At 41.5% G+C, this 21,198-nt stretch overlaps 3 protein-coding genes across 8 annotated transcripts; 2 read left to right on the plus strand and 1 right to left on the minus strand.

Annotated features, from left to right (window-relative positions):
- Positions 1-746: 746 nt before the first annotated feature.
- On the plus strand, positions 747-1,942 carry CG31459 (uncharacterized protein). The gene is made up of 4 exons (NM_169876.2): positions 747-971; positions 1,030-1,390; positions 1,455-1,568; positions 1,629-1,942. The coding sequence occupies exons 1-4, from the start codon at positions 898-900 to the stop codon at positions 1,818-1,820; spliced, it is 741 nt and encodes a 246-aa protein (NP_732454.1). The 5' UTR covers positions 747-897; the 3' UTR covers positions 1,821-1,942.
- Positions 1,943-7,212: 5,270 nt separating this feature from the next.
- Positions 7,213-14,305, plus strand: MICU3 (Mitochondrial calcium uptake 3). Of its 6 annotated transcripts, NM_001275814.1 has the most exons (11): positions 7,213-7,537; positions 9,914-10,055; positions 10,111-10,221; positions 10,666-10,713; positions 10,772-10,854; positions 10,967-11,032; positions 11,244-11,321; positions 11,734-11,820; positions 11,925-12,327; positions 12,385-12,542; positions 13,450-13,789. In NM_001275814.1, the coding sequence occupies exons 1-11, from the start codon at positions 7,280-7,282 to the stop codon at positions 13,531-13,533; spliced, it is 1,518 nt and encodes a 505-aa protein (NP_001262743.1). In that variant the 5' UTR covers positions 7,213-7,279; the 3' UTR covers positions 13,534-13,789. The 6 variants fall into 6 exon arrangements, with proteins under 6 accessions (NP_001262743.1, NP_732455.1, NP_001163657.1 ...); NM_169877.2 differs by lacking the exon at positions 11,244-11,321 and having other exon boundaries at positions 13,450-14,305; NM_001170186.2 differs by lacking the exon at positions 11,734-11,820.
- On the minus strand, positions 13,810-21,193 carry Ire1 (Inositol-requiring enzyme-1). The gene is made up of 7 exons (NM_001104369.2): positions 20,788-21,193; positions 20,549-20,663; positions 17,143-17,586; positions 16,862-17,084; positions 15,535-16,804; positions 15,283-15,447; positions 13,810-15,220 (listed from the first exon to the last, which is right to left on the minus strand). Exons 1-7 carry the CDS (start codon positions 20,914-20,916, stop codon positions 14,342-14,344), a joined length of 3,225 nt encoding a protein of 1,074 aa, NP_001097839.1. The 5' UTR covers positions 20,917-21,193; the 3' UTR covers positions 13,810-14,341.
- Between the last annotated feature and the right edge of the window lie 5 nt (positions 21,194-21,198).

Here is a 21,198-nt window from a genome sequence, read left to right on the forward strand (position 1 = left end):
TGAAATACAATAATGGCATAGTAAGCTTTCATTTCATTAACCTATATTATATTTTCATCAATTTTAAACTGCTTGAACTAATGAACTGAACAAAATGAAATTTTCAAGTAACTAATTTTGCAAAAAGGAATGTACATGTTCGTTTAATGAATAACTTATAATCTTTCGGTAAGATATTTTATATCTTCCAACGGGTTAAGGCCAATGCAAATTATGATAACTCTGAAATGCTGTCGTCGCCACCCAGTCGATGGGGGTTGGGGTTCGAATCGGATCGGTTCGGATCGAATTGGACCGGAGTATGGATTACGGAACGCCGACCTGAGCGAGAAGTGCCCAGCTGGGTGATCGATTATGGTGGAAGTTGCGGCGGCGGTCGCTAATCACAATAATTGATTTGTAAATATTTTGATTTAGATTGCAATGCTAATTATGATGGCAGCCACTGCCGCTATAAATTATGAGTGCACTATCCGAGTGGGCCTTGACTCTCCACGCAGATCTATCGGAACAGAAATTAATCACAATTTCTAACGCACACGGAAAATCATATAACTTTGTTTCCTCAATTTAGAAAAATAAAACAAAAAACACCAGACGTCAATATGTGTCTTATTTTCTATCTAATTCTTTAGATTTTGTACTACCATACCGGCAGGTAGTGAAAAATACTTCTTTCTAATGGGGAAAAATGTTCGAATAGAACTTATTACCAACCTTTCTTTGTAGCAGATCTGTAATTCTGGGCAGGCGTTGACAGCTGACAGTTCTCAAAATGGTGGAAAACTTGTGAATATAAATTTTAACCCCCTCTTTTTGGGCTTCTGAACATTTTTCAAATTCGAAAGTCACACTGAAATTGGAAAGACAAAATTGGTAGTAAAGCATTTCAACAGAATGCCAGTACAGGAAATGTTTGCTATTATGGACAACATTTACCATGGATTGCGCCGCTGCTTCGGACCTGAAAAGTAATTAATTGTATCTCAGAATACGTAGAATATGGAGAATTTTGATTTCTCTTCATAGTCAGATTGAACCCCCAAAGTATCCAGCTTACAATACGTTGAAAAAACTTGGTAAGCGACGTCGCAGAGTATGTAAAAGCATTCTCGGTTCGAAACATATACGGAGGAATCATTTTTCCACCAGCGAAGAAAGCGTCCAAAATTTGAGTGCCTCAGAACTCAAGGAGTATTTTGCAAGGCCAAAGTTAACAGCTCCCAAGACGGTGAGCCATGAGCCCGGCATAAGCCCTTCGATTGACCTGATACATCGTCGGCGACTCCAAAACCGCCCGCTGATGTTGAATGCCTGGCAGGTTCTTCAAGTTCAGTGGGGCGGTTGGTGGCAGAGGTGCTGGCCCACTCTAGTGGCAGCCAGTATGCAGGTGAATCCTATATATTTTTCACATTTCAAATAGCATATATACCATATACCAACCCTTAAAAAAGATGAGCTGCGGATCATCGGTCCTTTGCCATTCGCTGTTGGGGCTCTACGATGACGAGGAATCAAGTCCACCAATCGTGGTGCTCATGTGTTACTTTGGCCAGGCGATTAAAAAGGTATGATCTTAACTTAAATTGGACGGATAATTTATGCCAAGTGTCTGTTACGACCCTTAGCTTTGCAAACACGCTGACTTGGCCATTTGTAGCAATGGCCATAGTCCCAATTATGTGACCACATCGGCTGCCATGGAGCTGATTGACATTCGCGACTTTTTTCAACATATTAACAATGCCCTGGTAGACTTCCTGCTCAGAGCCGCCGAATCCGGAATGTATATGGGCGATCAATTGGATTACAATAACTGAGAAATCCTCAAAAAAAAAGTGATGCATAAATATGTAACATAAACTTTAAAAAGACAGCTAACCAGCATCCATTATGGTCTTATACACTGAAACGAACATTTTCAATAAATAACTTTTAGGACAAATATTTTTTGTATGTTCAAATCTTATAAGTTTGAAAATATTTTCAATTATAATATTCCATATTATAAAATTTCAATTTTGGACATAGCATTATCATTGAAACTTAAGCTATCTCAAGATCAAGCGGTCTAAAAACATTTCGGTGCAGCTAGCTGATTTCAAAACTTGTCTCTATGCCATTGCACTTGAATTTAGTGGTCACTCCGTATCCGTATCCAAGGTGTGGCTGGGGACATAAAGAAGTCTGTCCAGGAATTAACTGATAGATGGAATCACCGCGAAGAACCAGTTACAAGTTATGATCTGCTAGGTGGGCACTAAATCCGTACTCGAAATGGGAGGCAGGTGCTTGGACTGTTGGTTTTTTGCACCCATGATGTAGTTTCCACGTTTCCACGTTTCGATTGTGGTTGGTACTCGATTTATGGGTAAGTTGGATGGCGCCTTCCACCGAAGCAATGAATGTCATCATCAAGTGGTCCAAATCGTTGAAGAATTATGGGGGCGACACATGCAATGGTCGTCGGAGGATCAGATCTGGTCGAGATCGGAGTGGTTATGCTCTGCATTCCTTGGCGCGGGTGTTTACCACATGACGATGACAGGCAAATGAATCTCATTTGGTTTGCCAAAATATTTATGCATCGTTCGCATTGACTTTGATTTCGCTGCAGTTTCTTTTGGGGCTTTCGGCTTTTGGGCCACGCCCAAAGATTTGGCGAGCTTTATTTATGGGTTCCATGAATCAAAAGAAATCTGTCAAACAAGTTTATGACACTTTTTTGCGCCCACCTCCTGCCCCGCCCTCTGCTTTTGGTTTCGGCAAGCCGTTGACATTTTAATTTGGCAGCCATCGATGGCAATTTAATAAATTTGCTTTAATTTAATTGGGTTCGGCTGGAGAAGTGTTGAGCAATTGATGGCATCATCTGGCCTGCGCCCAAGTGAAGGGCACCTTGAGCACACGCGAGACCCTGAACTAGGTAATGGCATTGGTATTGAATCTAGGGATTAGGGTGACATTATTAGGCACTATTTTCGGATCAGGATTGGGGGCGTTGCCTTCAAATATCCGAACACTGAGGTATTATGTACCCCTAGACAATATAGAAAGACATAACATTATAGGAAACGCCTATACATAATACAACCAAAAACCAAACATTTATTTGTCAAAGGAATTCTTTTTTTTTTTTGCTTTTTTCAAATTATTGATTAATTTAAAATTTCAAAGAAAATACTTAGGCATCACTTAAGATGAAAACATGAACTGAGTAGATAGTTCTGATAGCAGAAAAAGTTTGACTCACTAATTCCAAGAGAACCATTGGGTAGATCGATGGTCGTCAAGATTTCATCGATTTCTATTCACATTTCTAGAAGACAAACCTTACCATCTTATCTTACTGAATTCGGATTTCGAAAAGCTTCTAGTCTTTGAGCTGCTGGATCTGGATGGGATTCCTACACCGGCTCTCCCACAATCAGTCAAGCTGTCCCATAAGAATGTCGGAGACACTCAATAGATCGCCTTTCTTCCACAATCTACATAAATGTGAGCAATTCTTATTGTGCCTGCCTGCCAACGAAATAGATATCGATATCGCGGCTATTAACCAAATCAGTGGAACGGCTATCTATCGCAGTGCATTGGTAAAATTTATGTAACTTTGCGGCAATAACAATTAATAAAATTAAAAGAATGACTCGAGTCTGGCTGCAAACTTGGTGGCCAGAGCTCAGGTTACTTTATAAGTTTCCCCTCCTATGGAAATTGGTATCAGAACTTAATCAAAGCATAGAGAACAAAAGAGCATTGAGAAGTTTTCTAACGTTGTATGCACTGGAAAAAAAAGAATAAATTGTAAACATATTGTACACACTAGACCTCTTACTAAGGATTAATAATTTTAAAGGTAAGTGGATTGGGATAAATATTAATCTTATTTCAAAATTTGTAATTTAATTTTGCATTGTCTCAAAATTATGACAACTTTTGAAGACTAAACGAAGAATATTTCTGTGCACATTGAAGAATATTATTTTATTTTGGAAACTCATTTATATTTTTATATGCACCGCATGATCGATTATACTTCTAATAATAAATAATGTTTTCCCAGTGTACTTATTTCTTATTTTGACTCACCTTATTTTTGTACATTTTCGATGGGCTAGGAAGCAGCATACATATAGCGCCGATCGTAAAGTTGGCCAAACCGGCTGTTGGCCAACAACAGATGGACCGTTAACGCAGCCAAGATCACAGAGAGAGGAGACCCTGATCAAAGATCTAGGCAGAGATCCCAAGTCTAGACTGGTAATCCTGCGAAGATCTTGTCCGGCGATAAACTTGGCTCTCTGTCTGATTATAACAGCCTAATGTGACAGTCGCGCGGAGTTCCAGTTCCTCGGGCAGTGTTTTTTTTTGGTCACCTTAACTGTGGTTTGAGTGATGTAATTGGAGCGGCTTCTATTTGCTGGCCACTGCCAGTTGGCCAGCCGCCTGGTTTCCTGGGCTCTCATAAATCACCATGTTAGAGGGGCCTACGAACTTGCTACGCATATAGCACACGTACCCAAAAAACCAAAAAAAACCGGCTTGTCCAGCATCCTTGGCCAAGACCCCTTGGCACCCTTTTTTTATTTAAGATTCTTTTCCGGAGGTTATGGTGATGCATCAGCTCCCAGAGGTGGAGTTACACCCGAAAGTCCCGCATTTGCCATTGAGATTTATGTGCATGGCAGGCAGCGGATTGCGTGTGGTCCCCATCCCCTTAATATTTTGTTGTATTCCATTATTTGAGTTTGGTGTTCTGTTTATTTTTTTTAATTACAACTCAATGAACTTCGAGTGAACCGGCGCAACAGGTGGGCCCCTTTCTCTCACCTGACACAAAGTGCTCTTAAACTGATTGAGCCGCCCATCAAGCATTGACATTGAACTTTTTATTTGATCAGCCAGTGATATCATCGCATGTACACGGTTCCAGCGAAATCAAAAATCTGATTTCGTATCTGGAACCGCTCAGGGATTTTTGTTTTTTTTTTTATTTTTGATTTTTGGATGTCGGCTCGTATATCAATTTCAATTTTACCGTTAAATGATGCGGCCAGCCCGAGGAATGTGCTCTGCGGCAACCCTACCCCTTAAAAATATTACCTAATCACACGGCCTAAAGACCCAAGACCCAACCCAAGTTGGATAGGAATCGACTTCATCTTCAAGTCACCGAGAAAAATGAAATGACTTAAGATGTTCTTGACATTCTAATTACGTATCACATTAACGTTAAATATAAGCAAATGTGTGATATGTGAGATAGTATGATTGTTATTTGTATGAAGTTTCCCAAAATATGTGATATTTCAGAATTTTTTTTTCATCGTGCACTTTTGGTTCCTGCGAAACACTTTTAATGTCAGAATAATTAAACAGCAAAGCGAAAAAACGGCATGAATTTTAAAAATAAAACCCTAAGGGCTGGCGCTAACCAACATTTTTGAACGTCGCTTTTTTCGGGACTTGCGAGCACTAATTGAAACGACTTTATTACTTCCAGAAGAAAGGTGGAACGGAAAAGAAAACCAAATACGCATTGCGATTTAAACGACTTTATTACTACCGAAAGAAGACCGAAATATTGTGCATTTATAAAACGATCGATGTTTTGTGGATTCGAGTTGTGCCCTTGGGCAGTTTTACAAGGCGAACCCGTGGAGGCGTCAACACACGCATTTTTATGTGCCAACGGATCTTGTGGACCATCGGATCCTCTTTTGGAATCGGTTGGCGCCTTCTTCTTTTACAACTTTCGCAGGAAATGGATTGGAAAAAGGAAACACAATGCGCCGCTTAAAATCGAAACTAATAATTTACGAGCTCATAACTGGGGGGTAAACGAAACCAGCTGAAAACGGCGACTCCTTGGCGACCCCAAGATCGAGTTAGTGGAGCAAAGCCCCAAAGTGTCAACTATCCTGGGTTATGAACTTCACCTGAATCGAGCTGAGAAAATGGGAAAAGGACGGACTGCGTCTTGGGTTTCGCGCGACAGCGGAAAATCGAGTGAAATTGATATTTTCCCTATTCGAAAACGGAGAGCAGATAACATTTCTATTGAATTTACACACGTTTGGGGGAGTGCAACAGGTTTCTTTCGATCATTTTATCGTCTTTCAATGGGGACATTTGTTTTCCCATAAAATATTTCGACATTTTTATTGCATTCTAGTTGCATTTTTGTCATATTTCACTCCTGCCCGCCGTTGCGGCCAAATGAGTCATTGAAACTCAGAACGTTTGACGGTCAATAAGTTTATTTGTTCTCGATTTTTGCGTAGATAGATACGCGTCACATGCGGATTTTGGGCATGCCCAATAAAAATCCCCAATAGTTTAAGGTCAACTATATACAGACTTCTGCGTCAAGAGCTCGCCGCAGAAATTCTCGTTGGCAGGATTTTTAATTAGTTTCTGGACGGATCTGTGTGGACTTGGGCACGTAGTCCCCTTTTCGAGTGACTCAAAATTGGCAATAGTTAATAATTTTTAATGGTACTGTCAGTTATGCGGAAATAATTTGGGAAATCCCGGTCAGGTGTGACAAAACTTAGTCATATTTGAATTTTAGAGCTAGTATGCTGATGTGTAATACAATTGATTTGAAAATACAAGGTGTGCTATATTTTACAGAAATAATACTTAACAAAATCCGTAACAAAATCTTGCCTGAGACGTCTAATAATTTTACTTAATTAATAAATCTTAATATATATTAAAAATTAAATTACAATAAATATTTGAAAAGATGGAATACTTTTTCGATTTAGACAATATAAAGATTTCCTATTTCAATTTTAATTCAAATGCCCGCCAAATAGCTGCAGGCAATAGTGTTGATCTGGCAACTCCCCATAAACTACGTGACTATTTTTGGCGGGTTTCACCTCTTTTACTTAACAATTACTTTCCTTTGATAATGCAGTGCGGTAAATATATTCTATACATATAACATTTTATAATACTGAAAATTATCCCAAAGCAACAAAACAAGGTAAATTTTGTATGGAAAAATTTCCCCGAAACGCTTTTTCAGGATAAATCGTTCATCAGTTTGGGTTTTTTTTTTACTTTTGGGTTGACTTATGCCAACCAAGTTACCAAATACTTATGCCAACAAAACTATCGCATAAAAAACGCTAAAGCGATATTCATTATGAAAATGTCCACCTGGCAACCCTAATACGCTACGCATACCACGTCTTACGTCGCGCGCCTCACGTAGTTCTATTTGTCACTAGTTTAGTTTTTTCCTCTTTAAAACTCGGTCGAAATGGCGGGTTTAGCGGCTAGATTAACGGTTAAAAACTGCACAATAATCGCCCAAAGGTCGAGTGTGATCGTCGGTGTTGGTCGATCGGCCAGATTTTCCAGTAGTTCGTCACAAATGGGCAGAATTCCGGGACACAAAACTCGACGTCTGCTTACTATTGTAGGCGGTAGTGCTGTTTCTTTAGCCGCCCTGGCGGCTTTCATCAAACTACGTTCCGCGGAAAACCCTGTGAATGCAGTTAGCCTAAAAAGGCGCATGGTAAATTAATAGCGTGAAAAGCGTTAACAAGTGTGCTAAGTGTTCGGTGTGGAAAAGTCAATAATTGGATGGAAAAAAGACCTGCGCAGCTATTTTTAGCTTGTGGCATGTCAGTGACTACGTCACACCACTACGTTACGACGTAACGCAACGGAAGTGATATCTTATCAGCTGTTTTGCAGCGTTTTGTTGTGCTCCGCTCATTCGCTGCACTATTATTGTTTTTACTACCAAATCGCCCATCAAATGTATTAAATACACATGCATTCTGATTGATTACAAATCAACAACAACGACAAAAGCCCACCAAATTCAGTTCAGGGTCGTTATTAATGATGTAAATTGAGCTTCGTTGTTGTGCGTGTCCAAGTTCAATGAAATAGCAACAGCTACAACTATTTGTCAACCTGTTGACATTGTCTCTGGGGGTAGACCTACAAAAAAAAACTGGAAAACATGTCGACTTGAGTGGCAGGCTGATAAGCATTTAGCTGCGAGTGATTCAGGGTGTGAAGTTTAAATATTTACATGGGCATTTTCGGCAAGTGCCTATCAGGGATTACACCAAATAGGTGGGGATTACCCCAAAAGCTTTTTGTTTAGCGGTCCTACAAGGTAAAAAAAATGTTTTATATCTTGTTAATGTACTTAGATTTGTGTGTAGATCTTCAAACAGTATTTGATTGATATTTTTCCATATTCAAGGAGATGAACATAGTAATCAAGTTCCAACGTAAAAATAGCCTTTGTGTCCTTAGCCAAATTCCTTAAGTACATCTGGGACTCCTCTTCCCCGATGGCCAATCTTCATCTATGATTTGCATATCTTGCCATCGGTAAATATGTAAGCTCCCAAGGCTGCAGCCATTTGGATTAAATTCCAGCGCCAGTGCCACACACCTTGAAACGAGCATGATGAAGTGGCAAAGTAGTTAGTCCGACTCCGGAACGCCCACGCACCTGCAGGCGGCAAATGATACTCCCCCGAACGCTGACAGAATGCCAGTTACTGAAAATTTATCTATCAATCGATCTGGTTGCCGATTTGATACACCCACCAATATCGGAGGCAACCATAATGCCCAATGCCAGACGCGGGCGTGGCTTCCATTTCAGTTGCAGTATGAGCCGGAGTTTGGGACCTGGTTTCGGATTTTGATTTGGTTTCGGTTGTGGTGTTGGCCTGGCCCTGACATGTGTTATGACAACTGCGCCTGATGATGATGAATGAGGTTTAATTGTTGCCTATCCAAATCCAGCGCCTGCAGCCACCTCGAATCTCCTTGTTCTGGGCGCAGGGTTCCAGCACAGTGGTTATGTCTTGGCAAATATCAATCTATTAATAGCATTAAGTATGGTATTTAAATACTTAGATAATGATTCTTTTTTTCATGTGAAAATAACGAAATAGTAACCTTTTGGACTAGTAATTTAGTCCCTTAAATAGAAATTTTCTTTTCTAAAACTATGCTCTTTACTTACTGACACAATAAGGGGTCACTAATAACTCACAGTAATCATTTCAGACTTGAATTTATTGGATATAGAATAGGATAATTAAATTATTTACATTAAATTCTAAACCGAACTACTGTAGCCTCTGCTGCAGTCAGAATGATGTCAGCTTTGCTTTTATGAGGAATTGTCCCCAGCCCCTCGAGGTTTCTTGGGGGCATGGGCATGGACGTGGGCGTGGTCGAGAAGTGTTTGCTGCACATGTCTAACATTCAAAGTGGCCTTTGTTCGGATCCAATTTTTTTGGAAACAGGCGATAGGGAGGCAGGCAGGGTTTCTGCTGTGATCGAGAGTTATGGCCTGGGAGTTGTCTTTGCACCACTAATAAAATACAATTGAGTCATTCGCCCTGTCTACGAGACTGCGGGAAAAATGATTGCTGATTGTGGGTGGCATTAAATGTCAGATTTATGGCGGATCACCGGTCACAACATGTTCTCAAATTAATTAAACACTTTATTTGCCAAACGATCAACGTGGGAATAATCCTGCCTGGCCGCCCGTCAAAAATTCGCATTTCGAATTAAATGCAGATCATACATGTAATTTGCGATGTACGGCGCAAACCGGATCAAATTAATATTTCTGATCGCGGTGCGAGGTGCCATGGCCGGGCATTAATCAAAACGTCACCAGATCAAACCCGTCCAGACTCAAGATTGCTGGCCCAGCTTTTGTCCCCGTCGGTTTGCCTTTGTGACCAACCAAGAGGCGGAAATTCGTCTGCCCGCGATCCAATCGTTCGTTCGCTGATTTATTTCAATAATGGTCACCACCAAATACGCACAGCGGCATATTAAGTTACCATCCATCGATGGCCTGATTAATCTCTTCCAACATCCTCGATCTCTGATCCCGCAGCGCGACGATAGCGAGCTGGAGAACGTAAAACTGACGGCCCGGGAGCGCCGCTTCATCAAGTTTGCATCCGTGGAGTACGATGACCAGCTCTACATGACACCGCAGGACTTCCTAGACTCCGTTGTTGAGCAGGAGCCCAGACGTAAGTGAGATGATCTAATTAGTTGGTATCTTTGATATCCTAATTTATACTGCAGCTCGCTTGAAACGACGCCAGTTGTCCAGCGATGAGGTGGATAAATACAAGGAGAACACGCCTGCTTTGAAGAAGGGTTCCACTCGTCTGTTTCGCAACCTAAGGGACAAGGGTAAGAATTCCGATATATGTATATGCTAAATGTTTATAAATAAGATTATATTCCATTCTACATCTAATGAATGATTATAAGAGTACAACAATTGCCATTAATTACGCATTTCAATCTATTTAGAGAATATTTTAAGAAAATCTTACAAATATATTACTTTAACTGCCATAAATGTAGTTGTTTTCTGCACGAAATCAAGTCACTTATCATACGCTTTCGAATAAATTAGAATAGCCAAGCAGTTATGTTTGTTACCTGGCCATTTCTATAAATTCAATTAGCAGACAAGATCTGATAAAGGCAGCACTTTAACTTAATTTATGGATTGGTGTACTATTACAAATGCTTACGTACTACTTTGTATTGATAAGAATCTCAATGATTTCCATTTTTCAAATAAATCTGTACGATAATGTTAATGTAGACTATACATTTTCCTTTCAGGCATTGTCTCCTACACGGAATATTTGTTTTTGCTGTCCATTCTAACAAGTAAGTGATACTTACAACGGATTAAGGTGGATTCTACTATAATTTAAAATTATTTTAGAGCCGAAATCAGGATTCCGAATCGCATTCAACATGTTCGACACGGATGGAAATCAGCGCGTTGACAAGGACGAATTTCTAGTGGTAAATACAGGAATCTGGGTGCCCATTATATGCTCATAATTCCTATGGGATCCTCGAATTGATTTTATTTACTTATGATTTAATATAATTTTCGAAAAATGTTTATTATTAGATAATTTCCATTTTGGCCGGCGCTTTAAAAGACACTCAAAATGTCGATCCACAAACCAAGCGAATTGTAAGCATTTCATTTATTAAGTTAAGCCATAATTTAATTGTATAATTTATGAATAATGAAAACTCATTCGAAATAGCTGGCCCTAGGGCACTGAAGTAAGCTGCACAAACAACACTTACCCCTTAGTTTTATATTTCAATTTACATCTTCTGATTTTTGCATAATTTATTTAATTTGTGACCCCGTTTTGGGAATACGATTTCGATGGCAGCTCTCGCGTTTAGTGTCCTACGATGAGCAAAGCCAAATGACGAAACCCATGGCAGTGCCTCAGGCGAAAAGGGGTATAGTAAGTGTTAGCCATCAGAGTTCCCAAAAAGTATTATTGGCTTTGCTTCGCGAAAACTCTGCTCAAATTGTACAGAACTCGATATGTGCCAGGAGCATATTGTAGAAGCTATGCTAAGTTACGTTGTGTTTTGTTCTATTTACGAAGGATACGTTATCCCAGTGGCTTTGCTTTTGTTCCTTTAGACCATTTAATAGTTATTTAGTTACAGTTTTTGTTACGTTACAAGCTTTTGTTTTTTTTTCCTGTCGCTTTGTTTTTTGATATCAAAAACAGGCCTACACCCTAGAAACGCTCCACCACTGCGTTGACCCGTACTAAACCACCTAACTTCTCTTCTCTCCCACCTAACACCCAATCCTGCACAAACAAAAACCCGCCCCCTGAAACTGGCATGTAAATAAAATCCCAGATGGAGCGCATTTTCAGTGGCGCTTGGAAGGAGAAGCACGGCGAGCAAGAGCCGGAAGAGGAGCTCGCAACGCCCACTCCCCTGGAGGTAAGGTCATCCCGAGTCCCAAGCATGAGCCTGGTGTAACTAACTAATGGGTGAACTATCTCGAAGAGTCACTAATCCTCAATACCTTGAATGCATTCCAGCAGAACTATGTAAACGATGGCGAGGGTCTGCAGCGGCGTCACATGGTGGCCACCACACTGCAGCTGCACTTCTTCGGCAAGCGGGGCACTGGGGTGATCAACTACGATAACTTCTACCGCTTCATGGACAACCTGCAGACGGAGGTGCTGGAGCTGGAGTTCCACGAGTTCTCCAAGGGCAACAGCGTCATCAGCGAGCTGGACTTTGCCAAAATCCTGCTGCGTTACACGTACTTGGCCACCGACGAGTATGATGTCTTTCTGGAGCGCCTGCTCGAGCGGGTCAAGGATGAGAAGGGCATATCCTTTCACGATTTCCGCGACTTTTGTCACTTCCTCAACAATCTGGATGACTTCACAATCGCCATGCGCATGTATACGCTGGCGGATAGAGCCATTTCAAAGGGTGAGTAGATTAACATAGTTAATATAAAATTTAAGTGCATATATCGCCAATTTTTAGATGAATTTTCGCGCGCTGTCAAGATCTGCACCGGCTATAAGCTAAGTCCTCACTTGATCGATACCGTGTTCGCCATCTTCGACGCGGATGGCGATGGCCTGCTGTCCTACAAGGAGTTCATAGCCATCATGAAGGATCGCCTGCATCGCGGCTTCAAAGTAAGTGGTCGTTTCTTTGATTACAACGAAGCTCTGGACGCCTATGATGAGCCCGATTATCCGCTGTTTGTCGCCTGGCGACATCGGGTGTGCCGCCACCTGGATTACTTCATAGACAGCGATGCGCTTTGGCACTGATTACTAAATATTTAGTTTAACCCAATTTATTTTAAGTCATTTAATGAATACCTCTTTTTGTTTGCCGCTCTCTGTCCCATTGAATGTGTGTGTTCATTTAGTTTTTGTCTCGCCTTTAAGCGTTTCTTTGCTTTAAGCTCACTGTTTAATTGCGTTAACTTATAATTTAGTTTTAAGGATATTAACCCGATTCCATGACATTTATTATTATTATTATTAAAATTCGCTTTAATTTGAATTGGCCATATAACCATTAAACCCTGAAATATACACAGAATTGGTTTTTTATTTGTTGCACCTTGTATGTCCAAGAAACATCATTGAAATGCAAAGGACAGCCTTTTTAACTATTAAGATTTATTTTAAGTTTATTGAAAGCGTTGTTTATTTTGAAATCCATTCATTACCATATCATTTCCATCGCATTGCTCGTCGAAGGTCTGTTTTTTGTGACTCACCACTTGTCTAACAACGAACTGTGCCACGAAATGAGCTTTGTTGTCCAAGTTAAAAGTCCAAACAGCAGCTGCTTATTAGCAATGAGTTGTACTTTTTTCCCCTAGCAAGATGTCGTAGACCCCGATGAGCGTCTAATGGTTTCCATTAAGGTAGTCCAACCGAATGGAGAAAAGGTCAGTGGGCGAAGGAACCCACAAAGTCTTTGCTTTCTTGCTGCTTATCATCACTTTTGTGTCTCCCCTCCTCTTTCATTTTCACAATGATCTCCAAAATCCCGATCACTACTAATCCCAAACGTATTGCCTTACAGTCCGTGGCCAAATCGGAGGGCTGGGATGCTTTCAAGTACTGTGTGCGCAACGAGATGAAAACAATGATGAAGTCGGCAAACTAAATTTGACAATGAAACAAAAGTCCGCAAACAACGAGGAAACCATTGAAGCCAAAGTGAAACAAAGTTCTAGTTACAAAGTTTTCTTCTAAAGAACCAAAATCTCGTGTATAGCTATAGCCTTTATATTTGTTATTTATGAATTTGTTATCGAACTAAGCACCCATCTCTTGTAGCCAAAATATTGAGAACATTTTTAAAATCGGCTCTTGATTGCCATTGTTTTTATAAATGTATAGTGCAAATAAAATTGTTTTGTAAAATTTGTTTTAAATTTTTATTTAGTTTTCATTTCGTTTAAGATTATGATTTCTTAGAAAATGCAGCTCGTTACCAAGCATCAAGTTATTCATCAACTGAAACATTCCATTATTGAACTGTAGAACTAAGTGCTTTTATAATAGATATAAAAACTAAAAACTTCGCTTGTCAAGGATCTCCACGAATGGGAGGAGTGTTGGGATAGGTAGGTGTGTCTTAACTAATGCATAAATATACAATAAGTCTAGGTACTATATATAAAACTCGAACTATTTGTCTAGATCAACTTGCACTTGGGCATTGAACAAAATCAAAAATTATCACAGTTAAATTCCGTGCATTCGACAGAAGACACACTACATTATTCTTACTTGGTATACAAAATAGTTTCATTTGTTTACTTACCGTTGAATATTTTTGCTAAGAACTGAATTGGGAATCATTTTGGAATAGTTGCATATACACAAATTGCACGATTAAATTAAAATAATTATCTTAATAAATGATTACAACTAAAGCTTGTCTAATCTGATCTGGTTGGGTCTATGCCCTAATCCTGCGTTGAAGGTGGCAGCGTCCAGATTACGTACTTTTCCTTGTCCTGCGCTTCCTTGTGCCCACCGTTGTAATTGCGATTGTTTCCCGGCTTCGAGTAGCGCCGAAACTTAAAGTTAGCAAACACATCCCGCTTGCCATCGGGCTCCAGTGATTGTCCATCTAGCTCTAGATTACGCTGCAGACCAACGCCAGGAATCGGCAGCTCATCGTTGGGCTTACGAAAGTTGTAGAGCCCTTTTCTTTGCTTCAGCTGCTGAGCTTGGCTGCTTGCCGGCGAAGGTGTCTTTTTAGGACTACCAATCTTGGGCAGGGGCTTGGGATCCAGCATCAGCATGGGAAACAGCGCATCGTCCGCATCAAAGTACCACGGACGTGTAAAAAGATAGCCGGCACTGTAGTAAGGCTTGAATATCGGCTCATTTGAGCAAATACTGAACGCGTGGTAGGCGTGTGAAATGAGCTGCGGGAAGCGATCCACCCAGTAGTTGGTGAATTCGTGCGGAATGCAGCCCAGCATCTTCTGGGCGGCTGGCGTTAGCTCGTGATAATGATGCTTTTTGTTGCGCAGAGCACGGAGCAAATCTCGTACACTGGCGCCCATATATCCGCGGTACTTCCTCAAATCATCCGTGATCATGGGGTCCAGATGGACATTCCAATCGTCTAAAACGACTATCCGCCCGTTCTTCTCCAGCGACTTGAGCGGTTCAGCATGGAATTGCAACTTCTCCACACGATCGCTGACATCCTGGAGGAACGAGAGCATTTTAGGCTCATCCCAAAAGAGCGGATGATTTCCGATACAACGAGCTGGAGGTCGCGATTGCGGATCCTTGTGTATCATATCCGATATTAATTGCTCAGCAAGGATCTTTAAAATAAAATGAAGTAATTAGAACAACTAGCTATAACTTTTTGGTGAAGATAACCTACAATTCGGCTGTCCTCACTGTCGTCCTCTGGGCGCAGCTTGGCCAGATTGTATTCGTGGGAGAGTATGTTGGCCTGTCGCTTCAGATTGTCACCAAAGGCGTGGTGACCGCCACTTAAAACATAATAATAAACGCAGCCCAAGGAAAATATATCCACAGCAGTTGTCTGTAAATAATTGAAAGACATCGATTTTAGAAAGTTCTTGTGATGGTGAAGAAGTAGTGTAGGGTAATAATAAAAATCATGTCGTACCGTTCGCTGTGATCTCATCATTTCTGGGGCTATCCATCCATCGGTGCCTGTTACACCCGATCGGCGTGAGAAACTAGTCTTGCCAAAATTCAGCTTCTTGCACAGCCCAAAATCGGAGATCATGACACGTACTTTGCCCTTGGCGTCTGGCAGAGAAATAAGAACATTTTGCGGCTTAATGTCGCGATGCACAATGTCGAGAGAGTGAAGATGACTAAGTCCAGATGCAGCCTGGCTCAACACTTGCCAAACATCGATGTGATTTTGAAGTTCCAGCGAGCGATCTCCTTCGGTGTAGTCCTGCAGAGTGGCCGCGCACAGCTCGACGGCTATGTAGCGGAACTGGCGATCCTGTTCGGTGCAGAAGTAGCGCACCACATTTTCGTGCGCGTCCGATTCTCGCAATAGGGCCACCTCGCGATCAGCAAAGGTGAAGCATTCGGGCAGCAGCCGTTTTACGGCTACGAAACGTTCCTCGAATGTGCCCTTAAAGACAAAAGTACCCTCGCAGCCCTTTCCCAGCACTTCATTTGTGCTGAAGCTGATCTTGCCCACACGCACTTGTCCATTACCCAAGTCCACTAGGTCTTCAGCGTTCGCATTGCTACCATTGCTGCCAGTGCTTCCATTGGATCCATTTTGGGCTATGGCAAAGGTTTTTGAACCATTCTCGCTCTGCTTTTGCAGCTCCCTCATTGTGCTGCAGGTGTACCAGAACAAGGCAATCATACCCAGAACGATAACAATTAGAATCTGATGCACCTTTCCGCTAGGATGCTCCATAAACCACTCGTTGATAAAGGCCTGCACCTTATTGCTGTTCTGCAGTATTATTGTCTTCGTCCGATTAATGGTGTTCCCATTCGTCCGCTGATCAATGCCAATTTCGACCAGCTCGGGATCCGTTTGCACGCCAATGTCGGCGGCGTTCTTTTCATTATTGGCCAACAGGCCGTAGCCATCGTTATAGTTGTGAATGGTGGCCAGACTTTGAACCACCTTGCTGCTGGCTGTCGTCGGTGACAGCTGCAGGTTACCATTACCCTCATTGGGCATGTTGTAGTGTCCCAACATAATTCCTGCATGCTCTTGCAGCACATCGTTAATGTAAATGGTGCGCGGATCTGTCTCTTGGTTGCTGTTCTGGTCTCCTGTAGGTCCATCCAGGAGTTTTATAGGTGGTGCTGTGGAAATACGAGGCGTGTTCTTGTCCACCAGCGAAGGCAGGGCATACAAGCCCTTTTGATGTTCGCCCACATAAAGGGATTGGCTGTTGAAAATATTACAATTAATATGGAATTCAGGACGAATATCGTATGTCCCTTACAATAGCTTCACGGTGTTCACATTTCCTGTTTTCGACTCCTCGAGGATGGCCTGGTAAGCCTCATCAGAGACCGTGGTGAATGGCACACTGAGTAGCCCGTCTGGTCCCAAAAGGAATGCAGCCACCACTGGGCTGCTCAGATCGCGCTGCCACAGAAATTTACCGTGTTTTCGATCCAGAGTCACAATTTGTCCATTGGTGGTGGTGGTCAGATGTATATACTCTGCGTGCGGGAGATCATAAGCAAATGTGTACACTCTTATATTATGAGATGCACTTACCATATTCCTTGGCCAGCTCAGGAGGAGCACTCACAGCATTGTAGTCGTAAAATGTGATATTCCATGGCTTAGCATCCTTGTTCTTAGCCAGGCTGTCGTACATCATGACCGTGTACTGAGTCCGGCCTAGATAGATGGCCCGCGAAGTGGCCCAGCCGATCTGCTCGCCCTCCTTACCATCCACTGTGGCATCGCCAAAGCCCATAACCTTTTCGCGTCTGCCCGTCTTAGGATCCACCATATACCAGGTGTCGCTCTTTTTCCCTGAGTACAGGATTCCATCGGAGGAACGACAGGGAGCATTGGCCACCAGTTGGGGAATGGTGTACGGTAACTTCTTAAGACTGCCCATCTGACCCAGCTGGTAAATGCTGCCATCTCGAGGATCGGGCAGAAAGTGCGGAACCTGAACATTCTCCTGATGTTCTGCTACTATAGGAGGATCTAAAAGAAATACAATTATAGCTTAAAAGTAAAATCATAAAAGAAAAACAAAGTAATAAACATGATTGCAAATTCGAAATCGTGATAAAGTCCGATTCCTTTGCATCCATGTAAAAGCACAATATATGCAAAATCACACAAAATGTATTCCGAGTGGTGTTAAACTTTCAAATCGCATACTGCATCGAATTCATTACAAGTTGTTTTGTTACGACAAGATAACCTAATATATATATACTCCGCGCCAAAAACACATTTGACTAGCCGGCAATAACAATATTTTTAGTTTTATTTTGCTTCTTTTTATTTCCTTTTATTACCCAGTATTAACTAGTAATGAACATTTCATGTCTATTTTTGACGAATTTTAAAAAATCCCACTGTTATCAATTAAAAATTTTAGTTTAAGCAGAAATTTCTGAATTCCAGATTATTATTCAATACTCAGCTTTAGTTAGCAAGTATACTTATTATTATTATCTTTTCAATTTAGAGTGATGAACCCCTTTTGCAGTAAATTATTTTAAGTGTGCACAGTAAACAAATTCCAATAAAAAGTTCCTGATATCGGTGCAACTAACGTGGAGTAAAGTAAGGGAAATATAATAAATTATAACCAGAACCTGTTCTCGATAACGCTTATCTCCTGATGTATGTACATACTTATACCGATGGGAACGAAAATGTAATCTATACATTAACCCCATCCCAAGCGGAGAGCACATTTTCTGGTGCACATTAAAGAACGTGAACACTTTCCACCAAAAGGCCCGAATAAATTAAGCGGCTTTTTGGCGCGGCAGACAAAGCCAAAGCAAACAGCAGTTGGGTAAATACGAAATAGACCTGGGGGACCCATGGCTGGCTGATCAAATCCAAAGTGTTTACGCCAGTCGTGTTGGCAATTTCTTTCTGTTATCGCCAACAATTCGCGCGAGGCAACAGCGTTAAATTCTGACTTTGTCGAATGCAAATGGAGACCATCATCGCATGCACGATATTGACGAAATGGTTTAAACAAAACTCAAGTATTGCCAGGAAAGATGGTCGTCAACCAATATCGAGTAATGAAACCAAACAATTCGATGTACTGTCCATTCTTATCAATAATTAGTTGCAACCCCAAAAACATTCCCGGCATTAACCGAATGTTGCCGCAATTTCTGGGGCAGGTCATTTAACTCGCCGCAGCACTTTCATTAGCATGAGCATTCTAATTGCCTAGCGGTAGTCGTAGACAAAACCTGATTCCGTCTCGTGATGAGGTAATAGAACCTAACAAATCGGTACACCGATCTGCTGTGCTAGAGCCGGCGAAACAGTGTAATTACCGCGAATCAAAAACATATTATTGGCTTGAATGACTCGGAAAAATACTGCCCAAATAGTGCGCTCTGCCATGAAACCGCTAGTCAGATGCTGTCCACATGTTTGTCTCCCTGAATTTTCAATCATTTGCAGTTCCACGAAGCCCGGCGACAAGCGGGCAGCATGAAATTTCTAATAATACGAATGGACATACATGTGTATTGCAGCTATCACATAAAATAATCTTCACGGGGCGTGGGTTTTTTATTTCAGAAATTAAACAAACATGTGGAGGGCGTATTGTCCACAGAGAGTCATTTGGCATAACTCCAATACTTAGTTGGGGAGTAATTAAAGGAAGTTCTTGAGGCATTACTTATCAGGCGAATATGAATGCTCTGAAGTGGAAAATCAATCAACAAAGCCAGTGAAAATAAAAATAGCACCAGGTTTATAAGCAATATTCGATAATTCGAATTGAAAATGCCCTCACTTTTTAATTAGATAAGTGAAGCCCCATTTTAGTGATCTATTGAATGCTATACACATTAAACAAACATAATAATACTAATGGTAGCCAACAAGTGCACCAATTCAAACGAAAGCTATGCACATTAACCCCTTTAATCGCGCAATTTACTAACATCTTTCTCCTGGTGACTCATTTATATATGCCAGCTAATCTCAGAGGTTAATACGAAGCAGCCAAATGACCACAAGATTAACGCACTTGAGAGCCACCGAAAATCAATACGTCACGCTGAGAAATTATGGGAATATTCAATGAACCGAATGGAAAATGGCTCAAAGTCCCAACCACCCACTGCGGAAAGGGTATGGGGGAACAGCAACTGGTGATATGGCGCACTGGCTGGCAACTTAATTGGTGGAATTGTGTGCCGAGAACGCTTGTCGAGATTGCGCTAGACGCGGGACCTTATCAGGCCCGCAGCACAATACACAACATTAATGGCGAGAGTGAAAATAATAGAGCACGAAAGGCGGTGGAAAGATCTATCCTAGGCTCTTACATCTGGCAGATACGAAATCTGCGATGAGCTCATCGAGCGCATGCATGTGCTACGCATTTCGCACTTCAAACGGCGAGTGCAACAGCCTGGTGAAGTGGCAATTTTCCAGGAGGGGTGGTGACAGCATGGGAATAAATATATATATATAGCTAGATCTCTTAAGATCTTTAAATCTACTATGCAAATAAAGCGGCAATTTCCCTAAAAAAAAAAGACTCCTAGATTTAGCTTAAAACAACAATAAACGCAAATAAAACGATTTAAATTTAGCTGTTAAATGGTCTAAAGAAACATTCTCACATTTCAATGAGCAAAACAATAAACAAAACAAAAATATTCTTAATGTGGCATTCGGTAACAATTAAATTTTCCTGACTTTGCATTTATGAAAGATCTTAGTGCTTCCAGTTCGAATGTTTTCAATAACAAAACCATATTGTTTTTTTATCTTTAAAGTATTTAGATACCTAAAAACACCCATTTCCCGAGATATATGCTGGAAAATTCCCACTTTTGATAATAAGGACCCTTCTTTGCCCATCATATGTTTCGAGTCCCACACTTGTGGCCGGAAAATAGGGGTGCAGTGAGTGTGGAGGACAGCGGAGTGCCCGCGTAATTACCATCTGCTATTGTCCAGCGTATTTCGCTGGTCACCGGATCGATGGCTGTCAGTCCGCCGCCCAGTGTGGAGAACACCATCAGCGCCTCCTCGTCGCGGGCGAGGTCCGTGCAGTCCTGCGGGTTGTGGAAGAGCGAGAGAAACTTATGAACAACATATCGGGCAAGGTGATGAAATATTCATTGGTAGTCCAGTGTTAGCCCTTAGTGGGTCATACGGCCCAGTGCCGCCCCCACTTACCGTCTTCTCATCCTCGCCGCTGCTGACGACTTCTGCCGAGTCGCCCTGTTGTGATTTTGCTGTAGCTGATGCAATAAGCCCGCTGGCCAGCAAAAATAACACGCAACAAACAACAACGCAGAATCTCATTTTGTTTTTGCAACCGGTAGGGCGCGGGGCGGGGGTATTAGAAGAGAAAAGAGAGCGAAAGAGAGAGGGAACTAGTTACTGCTATTTCCGATCCGTATTCAGTTTGCACGTTTAGTCAGTTTTCGTTTCTTGTTTGTGGCATATTATCGCCTCTTTTTCAAAACTTTTCAATCATCAAACACTGTTGCAGCTCTGGCCGTGCTAAATTTCACATTTTCTTCGCACTCGCGTTCAATATTTTCCAATTACGTTCGCCATTGTTGAGTTGAGAGTTCGTCGAGT

This window comes from Drosophila melanogaster, chromosome 3R (genome assembly GCF_000001215.4).
Source record: "Drosophila melanogaster chromosome 3R".
Classification (NCBI taxonomy): Eukaryota; Metazoa; Arthropoda; class Insecta; order Diptera; family Drosophilidae; genus Drosophila; species Drosophila melanogaster.